This window comes from Panthera leo, chromosome E3 (assembly GCF_018350215.1).
Source record: "Panthera leo isolate Ple1 chromosome E3, P.leo_Ple1_pat1.1, whole genome shotgun sequence".
Taxonomy (NCBI): domain Eukaryota; kingdom Metazoa; phylum Chordata; class Mammalia; order Carnivora; family Felidae; genus Panthera; species Panthera leo.
Genome location: NC_056694.1, coordinates 28,265,147 through 28,277,265, shown reverse-complemented (window position 1 = coordinate 28,277,265; position 12,119 = coordinate 28,265,147). Strand labels below are relative to the sequence as shown.

The 12,119-nt window shown below is 52.0% G+C and overlaps 1 protein-coding gene and 1 long non-coding RNA gene across 3 annotated transcripts in view; one reads left to right on the top strand and one right to left on the bottom strand.

Moving 5' to 3' along the window:
- ABCC6 (ATP binding cassette subfamily C member 6) overlaps window positions 1–12,119 on the bottom strand; it is a 51,702-nt gene that overhangs the window by 8,542 nt on the left and 31,041 nt on the right. For both annotated transcript variants that reach the window (XM_042921382.1, XM_042921381.1), the window contains exons 18-24: window positions 11,189–11,356; window positions 10,587–10,761; window positions 9,157–9,232; window positions 7,593–7,722; window positions 5,277–5,484; window positions 4,027–4,337; window positions 1,805–2,004 (exon numbers count right to left, since the gene is read on the bottom strand). In XM_042921382.1, the coding sequence (XP_042777316.1) occupies window positions 1,805–2,004; window positions 4,027–4,337; window positions 5,277–5,484; window positions 7,593–7,722; window positions 9,157–9,232; window positions 10,587–10,761; window positions 11,189–11,356 (1,268 nt within the window). The remainder of the gene's footprint in view (window positions 1–1,804; window positions 2,005–4,026; window positions 4,338–5,276; window positions 5,485–7,592; window positions 7,723–9,156; window positions 9,233–10,586; window positions 10,762–11,188; window positions 11,357–12,119) is intronic.
- LOC122209501 lies at window positions 1,158–11,353 on the top strand. The gene is made up of 3 exons (XR_006197641.1): window positions 1,158–1,635; window positions 9,573–9,708; window positions 11,204–11,353. It is a non-coding gene; the product is annotated as an uncharacterized LOC122209501 (long non-coding RNA).

The window sequence follows — 12,119 nt, the reverse complement described above, 5'->3', positions numbered from 1 at the left end:
CTGGGCTATGCCCGGCTGTATCCCTTGGGGTCCCCCTGCCTGGACCTGACCTCCATCTTCATACGGCCAATATCATCTTCATGCACAGGTTGGGTTGAACCCAAAAGCCTTCCTGGCCTGTTCCTCCCTTTCTCTCTAACACATCGCTCATAACTTCCTTCATAACACTTACCACTCTTAATAATTAAACGATTTAGTCAGTCCTTGACCATCAGTCTCCATCAGTAGATTGTGAGCTCCGTGAGGGCAGCAGCTCTGTCTCGTTCATGACTGTCCCCAGTACTTAGCACAGGACCCAGCACGTAGTAGGTGCTCAATGAATAATAAACTGAGTGGATAAATAGGCACCTCCTTCTCTTGCATTCCTACTCCAACATTCATTCATTCATTCATTCATTCATTCAACAAACATATTGACCACCTACTGTGTGTCATGTCTGCTGCAGGTGCTGGGGACACAGTGATCCAATTTAAGAATCTGTCTTCAGGGATCTCTGGGCTTTACTACACGGAGAATCTAGTCCTTCTAACAACCCCACAAAGCGGGGTATTGTTGTCCCCATTTGACAGATGAGGACGCTGGGGCTCAGAAGAGTTAGGTACTTGCCAGAGTCCACACACATGAAAGTCTTAGAAGCCACATCACCCTGATGCATACCAGGAAGCATGAACCTTTTCCACTAGGTTATGGTGGTTTTCAACAAACCAACCAGCAAATGAATACATAAGTTGCTTCCTAGACAGCTGCTCTTGGGAGAGTCCCTTTGTTCTTGAAAGCCCAGTTTACCCGTCTGTGGAATGAAGTAAAATCTGGCTCCTTACAGATGAGAGGATTAAATGAGATCTGCCATACAGACCATGGAAATCACCGGGCCTTCACATCGCGGGTGCTTTCTAAATGTTCATAAGGTCTTTCCTCCTTGGGCTAGGACCCCAGGAAGAGGCAGGGCAGGTTGCCCAGAAGGCTTATGGGATTGAGATGCTGCCCACAGCCACATGGCCTGATAGCCTCAGCTGGCCAGGGACCTGGGGCATAAAGGAGAAAGGATTCACATTTATTGAGCACCTACTGTGTGCTTGGCCCTCTCCACACTGTGGCACCAGATTACCTGGATTCAGATCCTTACTCCACCACATTCACTGTGCGGCCCTGGGCAAGTTCCTAAATCTCTCTGTGCCTAAGATTCATCATCCATAAAACAGTCTCGGCCTCATGACTTGTTTTTAGGACTAAAAGAACAAATCTGTGTAGAGCGCTCAGTACCGTGCTGAGCATATAGTAAGCATGTTACAAGCATTAGCTCTGAGTGTATTTATTTAATCCTTATAGCCACCCCATAAGTGACATCCCCCTTGACAAACGAGGCTCAGAGAGGTATGAAACCTGCCCAAGGTCACCCAGCTGGTAAGTCGCAGAGCTGGGATTTGAGCCTGTGTCCGTCTGTGCTCAAAGCCTGAGTATTCTTACTTAGTAATGAAAAGAGGCTGAGGATGCTTACGTAGCTGCTCTATCACCAAGGCAACAGAGGCTGGTCCGGCGGCCTGGCAACAGAGGCTTCTTCCCTTCTGCTGACATCTGTACTTCCTGTCCACCTGCTGCTGAGGACTCCTCAGGCCAGACTCCATCTGCTCATGGTACGAGCCAAGTGCACCCACGGGGTATAGCTTCAGCTTTATCCCTGACTTGCTGTGTGACTTTGGGCAGGCCGCTTGATCTCTCTGGCCACATAGCGTGACCCTACGTCTCACTCTCTGGGAACACAGATGTCTTGCAGGGTCTTGCCTGCCCCCATGCTTTTCCTACCTGTCAGCCACCAGCCGCGGGAAACTGACTCTCTGGCTTTCATCCACGTGCATGTCATTCTGAGCCACAAAGGGGCACTGGGCCTGGAAGGCTCTGACCACTGTGATGCCCTGGAACGTGTCGGCCACGTGGGAACACACGAACGAGTGCCTGGCTGACTCGAGGCGTCTGAGCTGGCATAAGCTGGCCACGTACAGGCTCTGAAGTGGGACAGGTGGGGAGGGGAGAAGTCACAGACACAGAGAGGTAGTTTGAGATGCACAGGGAGCCTCAAGTACAGGGTTTCAGACCAGGTTCTGTTACCAGCTTGCTGTGGGACCTTGGGCTAGTTGATTCCCCTCTCTGGGCTCTATTTTCCCTGCGGAATCAGAGTTACATGGTTCTTTTTAAGAAGAACCCAGAGGGCCGCCTGGGTGGCTCCGTCAGTTAAGCATCCGGTTTCGGCTCAGGTCATGATCTAGTGGTTCACGAGTTCAAGCCCCGCGTCAGGCTCTGTGCTGACAGCTCAGAGCCTGGAGCCTGCTTCTGATTCTGTGTCTCCCTATCTCTCTCTCTCTGCCCCTCCCCTGTTCATACTGTCTCTCTCTCCTTCAAAAATAAAAAAACATGAAAAAAATTAAAAAAGAAGAACCCAGGAAGCTGCAAAACCCTCCAGTGCCCCATCCCAGAACTATTAAATCAGAATCTCTGGTGGTACCACCTTGGCCTTGGTAGTTTTCAAAACCCTTCTGGGCGATTCTAACGTACAGCCAGGACTGAGAAACCACTCATCTAGTGTGAATGTCTCATTCCCAGCCCTAAAGCCAACTGCTTCACTTAGGGCCAGTCACTGTGGGAACAAAACCATAAAGGACAAGGAAGGCAGTCGGCCAAGTGGAATCCGCTCACTTAACTGGAGGTTACCTGCCCGGTGCTGGGAACATAACAATGTCCAAATGATCCGTGGGGTTATTTGCTCTGACGCCACAAGCCGTGTGCCCGCCAGAAGGATATGCATCTGCTGAACAACCAGCCAGGCTGTGTGCCAGCCTCTTTACAAACAGTATTTATTAATGTGAGGTGGGCACTGGTGTCCTTCACAGTTTACAGGTGAGAAAACCTGAGGCCCAGAGGGATCAGGTCCAGGCCTCTCCAGCAAGCAAGTGGCAGGGCCTGGATTCAAATCCACCTCTGCCTGACCCTTAAGCTGACGCTCCCCAGGTCAAGAAGACATCGAGAAGACAGTGGTGGCTGTGGTTTTTGTCTGACTACCGTGTTTTTTTCTCTTCTATTTCTGATTACCTGGAGTGGAGGTGGAGGGTAGAGTTCAAACGTGGGACCCGATCACGGAGGACGTAGCCTCACGCAGCCTAGCCAGTCAGAGTGTGCTAACCCTCTGGTCACTGTGATTTGCTCAGGGAGGAACACGAGCCCCCAAACAGGCCAGTCAAATCTTCCCTGGGACTGACCTATGAATGTGGAGCTGGAGTAAAAGTTACTTTGGGTTGGACTTGCTCAGGTGGGATGCTGTGAGTATAGGGTTGTCAGGGGCCATCAGACCCATCAGACCCTAGAAAGACAGTGTGTCCAAAATCAGGCCACGCAGAGCTAAAGCCAGTGGTTTTTAAACATTAGTATGCATCAGAATTATCTGGAGGGTTTGCTGAAACACACATTTCTGGGCTCCATTTCTACCGTGACTTGAGAGTCAGTAGTTCTTGGGTGGGGCCTGAGAACGTGCATTTCTCACTAGCTCCCAGGTGGTCCTGACGCTGCTGGTCTGAGATGGCACTTTGAGACCCCCTGAGCAAAGATATGGAGAGAGTGACCCCATCCTGGTGATAACCAGCTCATTGCGCTTTAGGGACGTAAGACGTTAATTTCTGTCGTTTTGTTTAAGCTAATTTCAGTTGGTCTCCAGCTCTGGCAACTGAAAGAGTCAAGCCTAATACAACACTTGGAGACCTTGCAATGCCTCCTTGGTTTCTAGATAATTGGAGAACGGGAAGCTGATTTCAGCAGCAGCAGGACAAAATGTAAGATATTAAGAACTTAGACACAGACATTCGGGAGACAGTGTTGAGTATAGATGTTAGAAGTAAACTGTGGTGTCTCTGCCTCTGGGAATTCTTCTAGGGGTTCTTCCACTGTGCAGAGCCTCTTATGCTGAATCCTGTCCAGAGACAAGAGACTGGCTGAGGTGACCCGAGCTGGCTCCAGGGGCCTCCCCAATCTCTCCATACCTGAAACCCAGCATAGAGGACCAGCAATGGCAGGAAGGCGACAATAGCCAGAGGGGTGGCCACCGTCACCACCAGGCTGACCTCCAGCAGTCCAAAGGCATAAATCAGCAAGGACCGGAGTTTGTCTGGGATGTCCACATCTACTGTGTCTGTTTCCTTAGAGAAGCGATTCAGCAAGTTCCCGATGGGCGTCCGCTCAAAGAAGCCAATGGGACACTGTACCACATCCCACAGAAGCCTCTGGAAAAGCAGTCTGGATGCCCGGATTCCTGCCAGGAGCACCATGGCCATGGAGGCAAACAGCCCAATGGCTGGGGAGAGAGCGGGTGTCAGAGCGTGAGAGCCGAGACCCCCCTCCCCCAACTACCCCATGATGGCCATCTTATGCTTTGGCCATCCTGAGTATCCCCTGATGGAACCACCCCACAGTGGGTTGAACAGTGTGCCTCCCCACCCTGCAAACTCGTGTCCATCAGGAATCTCGGAATGTGACCTTATTTGGAAACACGGTCTTTGTGGCTGTTTTCAGTGAAAGATCTTAAGGTGGTAACACCCTGGATTTAGGATGCCTTCTAAATCCAATAGCTCCCGTCCTTACAAGAAGAGAAGACATCCAGAGACAGAGACGAAGGTGATATGAAGGCAGAGGCACAGAATGGGGGCATATGCAAGCCAAGGATTGGAGACCCCCAACAGAAGCTAGGAGACAGGCATGGGACTGTCGCTCCCTCAAAGCCTCCAGAAGGAACCACTCCTGCCGACAGCTTGTTTTTGGGCTGCTGGCTTCAGGACGCTGAGAGATGAAGTTTCTGTTGTTCTAAGCTACCAAGTTTGTGGTAATGTCTGTCAGCCCTAGGAAACTAATATACCCCCTTTCTCTCAATGCCCATCTATGTGCCTGGAATGGGGCTGACTTCACTCCGTTTCTGAGGTGGGGCAAACTGTCTCTGGCCCATCCAAACCACTGCAGTTGGTCTGTCCCCACCCATGTCCTCAGCTACCCCAACATCTGGGGGCCAAGGTTCTGCACTTGCTGAGGAGTCTGGCACAGACTCTGAAGATCCCAGGAAAGGAGGGATGTGTCCTGCCCCCCACTCCTTCCAGCCTTATCTAAAGGATGCAGGTCTGCGCTTGGGCCCAGGATGTTTGCACAGATGTCCAGAAAGGACAGGGATGGGTGGGCCAGGGAGCCCTGAGCACCTCAGATGGGGCCGGGAGGGTGGAGGGTGAGGAAGGCGGGCAAGGGGTACCTTGGAGGCAGCCCAGGAGCCCGAAGATCCAGCCACGCAGAGCCGCCTGGGTCTGTCGCCCGTCCACAGTGGGGTCGTCGGCCCACAGGCTCAGCCAGTAGCCACGGCAGAAGGAGGCCACTTGCTGGCAGAGGAAGAGGAACAGTGCATAGAGGCACAGTGGGGCACCCACAGCCCGTAGGTAGGTCAGGTGCATGGTGGCCCTCACCTGTAGCACAGGTAGGGGGAATGGGGGGAGAGAGAGGCCCCGGAGGGAAAGGAAAGAAGAAAAGACCAGGTGAGGCTCTCAACAGGGCAGATGGAACCACGGTGCAGACCTTACCTGTGCTCTCTCGGTTCCTACCACCTGGAGCACCAGCTCTCCTACAGGCCCCACCTAGCCTCAAGACCCCCTTCCTCTGCAGAACCCTCCAAAGGCCAGTGGGAGCTTTAAAGCTGTGGCACTTTCTGGCTTTGGAGTGATTTATTGAACACATACTACCGGACAGGCGTGTGTGTCTACCCCCATCATAACTCCCACCTGACAGATAAGGAAAGAAAGGCACAAAGAGGTTAAGACACCTGCTAAGGTCCAGCTGCCACAAATCTGAAGTTCTTCACCTGGCTGCAGCCAGAGTGAACTTCTGGAAACATCATCCTGACCCTATCTTGCTACTGCTGGCCTGCTCATGGCTTTCTCTTGCTCTCAGAAGAAATTCTCACCTTCTAGTTTGTCTCTCTGACCTTACCTCCTACTCACTATCTGCTGGTCTCATGGGATTTCTTTCTTTTCTCTGGTGCCCCAAACTCCTTCCCACCTCAGAGCCTTTGCACCTGCTGTTCCCTCTGCCTGGAATGCTCTCCCTCCTCCTCTGTCAGCTGCTGGTTCCTTACTTTAGGGGTCAGCTCGAGCATCACCCATTAGGGCATCTTAATCCAAGCAGGCTTGTGACCCTCAGTTGGTTGGTCTCCATCTCATTTCCCTTCTTTATTTTTTTTATCATTATCTGATATTACCTTGCTCATTAGCCTAATTATTTGCTGACTGTCTCCCCCCACTAGTGTGCAACATCCACCAAAGTAGAGACATTGCCTGCATGTAGTGGGGGTTCTGTAAATGTTTTTTGGGTGGATGAGTAGGTGGATGGTTGGGTGGGATGATGGGTAGTTGAGTGAATGAAAGGGTAGATGGGTGGATGGATAAATAAATGAGTGAGTCTATAGAAGAGCAGATGAATAGATGAGTGGATGGATGGATTCTGGATGGTTAAGTGGGTGGATGGATGGATAGAGGGATAAGTGGGTGGATGAGTGGACAGATGGAAGGTGGGTAGATGGATGGGTGGGTGGATGGGTGGATAGATGGAAGGTGGGTAGATGGATGGGTGGAAAAGTGGGTGGGTGGATGCGTGGGTGGATGGATGGATGGATGGAAGATGGGTAGATGGATGGATGGGTGGATAAGCAGGTGGATGGATGAATAGATGGAAGGTGGGTAGATGGATGGGTGGAAAAGTGGGTGGATGGATGGATAGATGGATAAGGGAGTGGATGGATGGATAGATGGATAAGTGGGTGGATGAGTAGATAGATGGAAGGTGGGTAGATGGATGGGTGGGTGGATAAGTGGATGGATGAATGGATGGATGGAAGATGGGTAGATGGATGAGTGGGTAGATGGATGGATAAGTGGGTGGAAGGATGAATAGGTGGAAGATGGGTAGATGGATGGGTGAGTGGATAAGTGGGTGGATGGATGGATGGAAGATGGGTAGATGGATGGGTGGGTGGATGGATGAATGGCTGGATGAGTGAATGGGTGAGAGGGTAGGTGAGATGGATAGATGAGTGAGTAGATGGGTAGGTGGCTGGATGGATGAGTAGGATGGATGGGGTGGGTGGTGAATAAATGGAAAAGTAGGCAGACAGAGGAATGAAAAAGTAGGTAGGTGAAAGGAGGGGTGGACAAAGCATCATAGAAGAAATGAAATAGTACAAACTTTAGATTCTGACTGACCTAGATTTAAGTCCCAGGTTGCTTGCTCTGAGCAACCTTGATTTAAGTCCCTTGCTAGCTCTGAGAACGCAGACAAACTCTTTAAGACCTCAGTTTCTTCGTTTCTAAAATGGAGCTGTCACCATCTAATTTTGGGGTGGTTGTGAGCATTAAGAAACGTGAAGTGTCCAGAGTCCAACGTGGCACACAGTAGGTGTCCAGTAAAGTGAGTCTCCCCCCCGCCTCTCTGCCCAGCACTGTATCTGATGGGAGGTCTTGAGCCCCGGGGAGTGTGTAGCTGTAGCAGCGGACGTAGAGGAGAGGGAGCAGCTGGTGGTTACCCTGCCATACTGGATGCCATCCTCTCCTGTTGACCATCCTGCGCACTCTGGATCATCCAGGGGAGCCCCTGGCTGGGCCTCTGAAGCGACTCTGTCCTTCTCAGAGACCAACAACTTCATGGACCTGTCACTGAGAGGAAATGAAGACAAGTCAGCGTCTCTGTCCAGGGGGTGTGTGCGCACCCAACCCTCATGGCCACTGGGAGCCGGTGACCTCTGACATACACTCTTCACTCATTCATTCCTTCGCTCACTCATACAACCAGCGTATGGAGCACCACGGGGCATCACGCTCCGTCCTCCCTCCACGGTGCCCAGCTAAATGCCATCTCCTTCCCCAGAGGCGAGCAAGCCTGTTCTCCCGATGCTGTTTCATTGAATGAACTTATTTACTCAACTTTGGGACCTGTTTTTCAGAGTTTTCCTTTTGGCCTAAGCATTGCTACGGTCATTTTGCCCCTGCTATTTACCCTCAGATCTGTTAGTCCACCTTGGAAGAGGGTCAGTTTTGTGCAATTCAAATGTTGAGGACTTCTTGTATCTTCCTTTCATCTGTGGATGAGGGGGCTGCCTTAAACTTAAATGTGAATTGCCATCTGGTGACTGTGAAACCGTGGGCAGCTGACTTATCCTGTCTGTGCCTCAGTTTCCTCAGCTGTAAAATGGGGTTAGTCTATGTCGGTCTGTCTAGCTACCAATCAATCTACTCATCCATCATTCATCAATCTGTCATCTATCTATCTCTCTCTCTCTGCCTACCTGCCTACCTGCCTATATCATCTATCTGATCTTGGGATTATTGTGCACAGTGAGGACAAGTGGGATTGCCCAGTGTAAGACCCAGGAGTGCTCGGGGTGGCTACCTGGCATGGAGAGGAGCTGTGCTCAGCCTCTACATTCCCCAGGGACCAAGGACCCTCACAGTACCCTAGGAGTCCCCCAACAATTGTCACCTAAGCTTGCCCTGTGTCCACTGCCCAGTGGTCTGCTGTTGACAAAGTCACTTTCCATAAAAAGGGCGAGTACCAGGTGGCAAGGTTCCAGGGCTGCAGACAGCCCCACAATGAGTCCAGCTATGGCCTGTCTAGAAGGGGCTGGGGACGAGGGGACAGCAGGCCTCGTGGTGAACGCCCACACGTGTGTTCTGGCCTGTAACAAGTGATCCCACGCGTGTAGACTCAAGCCCTTTGTGTAGCAAGCCTGAAAAAGCATGACGAACGACAGGGCTGGGCACATCATTAACAACTATGGCGAGGATCTTTCTCTGGCACCAGCCCTGCCCCTCTCTGGCAATGAGACAACCTAACAAACTTTAGGGCATTCATCATATTTGAGGGCAAACTGGTCCTGCTATGAACTGGCCACATGAGGACTTAACCACTTTGGCCCATTGAAGATCAAACAGCTTTCGGCTGGTCTTGCCTCCAGAGCAGGCACTCAGCGGCTGTGAGGTCCAGAATGGTTCTGGCTGCCCTGACCTGCCCACGCTGCGGGTGCTGACCCAGCAATGCTCTTACAGCCTCAGCCTGCGCCCTCCCCACGCTCAGCACCACGGCGGACTCACCTCTCGGGTCCACCCTCGGGCCTCCCACTTCCGGCAGGGTCTCTGGGGTCCTTGGCATCAGTCCTGAGTTCTGTTTCTGCAAGGTCAAAGGAGTCTTGTCGTGTGATGGGGGGCCAGTAATCGGGGTGCAAACGTGGGCATTGACACCCACCGGCTGTATGGCCTTAACTTGTCTGAGCATCTGTTTCCCATGATCTGGCTCCTGCAACGTCTCTCAATCCTCCCTGGGTTCTTCTGGGACCATTACTCATTGAATCACTCATTCGTGTGCTCATTCACTTAGCAAATATAATTGCGCACCTGCTATGAACTTGGGGCTGGAAAACAGTAGCAAACACTGCACATGGCAAACCTCTCCGGTGTCCCCCGACAGCCTTGCATGAGCAGTTTCTTGTACCTGGAATGTTCTTTTCTAGGCAACTCGCACCCAACCTCAGGGGTCACCTTCCTCAGGAAGGACCCTGCCTCTGACCATCCTCCAGGTTGGGCAGGCCCCATCTTCGAGCTCCAGGATGATGATACTGCGAGTTGACGCTTAGGACTTTTACCAGGGTGAGCCCCTGTTCTGTGCAACAGATGTTTTCAGAAAAGGCACAGCCTTTTCTGGGGACACCTGGCTGTGGGTCCTTGCTTTTCCATGGTGGTGGGGGTTGGGGGAGAGCCGGGGGCGGGGAGCAGCCTACAGCCTACTGATGAAAAAGCACATGCTCTGGAGTCAAGTTGCTTGGGTTCAAATCCCAGCACTGCCACCTATAAGCCATGTAAACTTGGGCTAGTTCCTTCACTTCTGGGCCTCAGTTTTCTCACCTGTTAAATGGACATAATTACAGCACTGACCTCACAGAGGCACCGCGATGATTAAATGAGCTAATGTATGTGAGGTGCCATGGGGGTCCTTATCACCCACTATGGGTGAGCTTGGATCGGTGACGTCATTTCCAACGCGTTATCGTTTTTTCAGAAGGCACGGTATTTTCTGGTTATTAGAAGCCCTAGCTGGCGTGTCATGGGCCTTCTGGCCTCTAGCCACCAAATGACCATTTGCTCAGCCTCTGCAGCAGTTAGGACTTGAACACTCCAGATTTGAACACACCCAAGTTCTAATGTCGTGACCTCAGAAAAAGTACTTGCCTTTGCCCCAGTTTGTTCATTAGTAAGATGGCAACCAAAATGACACATGCCTCATAAGGCAGATCCAATGAAATAATGTAGATGGAGGCACTTAGCACTCTCCTTGGCTCACAGAAGGTGTCGCTTGCTCTAACTGGGGGGTTGGGTGGCCTCTCCAGAGAGCTGTCTGCTTCCAGGCCTGGGCTCCCAGGAAGGGTGTGGCCAGAGCCTTCCAGGCATGCCCGTGGGATCCTTGGAGCCTTCTCCTCAAGGGGGGGCAGGATCCCGGCAACAGAGAACCAGCAAAGCCCAGCCCGTACCTCCATCTCCTCTATCTCCTGGCCTTCTGGCTGCATCCAGAAGGCCCACCAGGGCCCCCTTCCTGCGTAGAAGCTCCTGGTAGGAACCCATCTCTGCAATGGCTCCGTCTTCCAGCACCACGATCCAATCAGCCTGGGGCAGGACGTGGAGTGCGTGGGTCACGAGAATCCGTGTCTGGGAAAAGAAGGGGTAGAGGTTACACTGGTGTGTTTGACCAGTCATCCAGAGCTGGGGGCTCAGGGGCAGGCAGCTTCCTGGGGCCGTGTGTGGGAGGAGCTCCCCTTCTTGCCCTCCCGCCCTCTCTATGTTCCGGTGGAGAAATAGAGGGGCTCCTTCAACCTGTGTCTTGAAACAAGAAGACACAGGGCTTCCCTGAACCTGGCCGGGGACCTGAGTATGGCTGGAGTAGTTTAACCGCGGACCCATGAGCAAGAAATAACTGCTGTCGCAAGCCACAGGGATCGGGGGGGGTGTTTGTTAGGCAGCATTGTCAGACAAAAGCTGACCACTATAAAGAGGAAAACTGGACTTGAGGAGAGGGTTGGGTTAGGACTTCCCCTGCCTTTGCCCTGTGAACTTTGACACGTTTTCCCAAACGTACTGTTCCCTGGAGCAGCCCGTTGGGCCCAATGACCTGGTTGAAGACCTGCTGGCCGACGTGGGCATCCAGGGCCGCCAAGGGGTCATCCAGCAGATACACAGCGGCCTTCCTATACACGGCCCGGGCCAGGCTCAGTCGCTGCTTCTGGCCCCCGGAGAGATTCATGCCCTGTGGCCACAGGAGAGGAACAGGGGCCTGGGTGGACGTCATGCTCATCAGAGTGAGGGCCAGCTCCCAGGTTCGAACACTTGCTCTCGAACCAGCGTCCCCACCAGCCTCCACCCAGCCTCGCCTCTCCCCTTCCAGCCAAGCTGTCTGGGGGAAGCGACCTTCTCTCCTCCGGCTCACTTCTCCTTGAGTCTGGCTTCTCTTCTCACTTCTCCCCCGCATGATACCGCCTTCCTCAGGACACCGGTCATTTCTCTGGTTGCCCAACCTTATTTTCTTTTTCTTTCTTTCTTTCTTTCTTTCTTTCTTTCTTTCTTTCTTTCTTTCTTTCCTTCTTCTTTCTTTCTTTCTCTTTCTTTCCTTTCTTTCTTTCTTTTTCTCTTTCTTTCTTTCTTTCCTTCCTTCCTCTCTCTCTCTCCTTTTCTTTTTCTCTTCCTTTCTTCCATTCCACTCCACTCATATGTTCCACATGGCTACACCCAGTGTCCTAGGCTCTGGGGATACCATAATGAACAAAACCCAGTCCCTACTCTCATGGATCTTGCATTCTAATGAGGGTAGGGTGGGAGACATGTAATTAATAAACAAACAAGTCAAATCTATCACCTGTCAGAAGATGTTATGTGCTATGAAGAATTAAGCAGAATTAGCGCGTATGTTGTACCAGCATGAACAGGGTTGCTGTGCTGGGGGTGGCAGTCAGGTAAAGCCTCTCCACTAAGGGGACGTTTGGGTTGAGACCCGATGGGAGCGAGGGATGAAC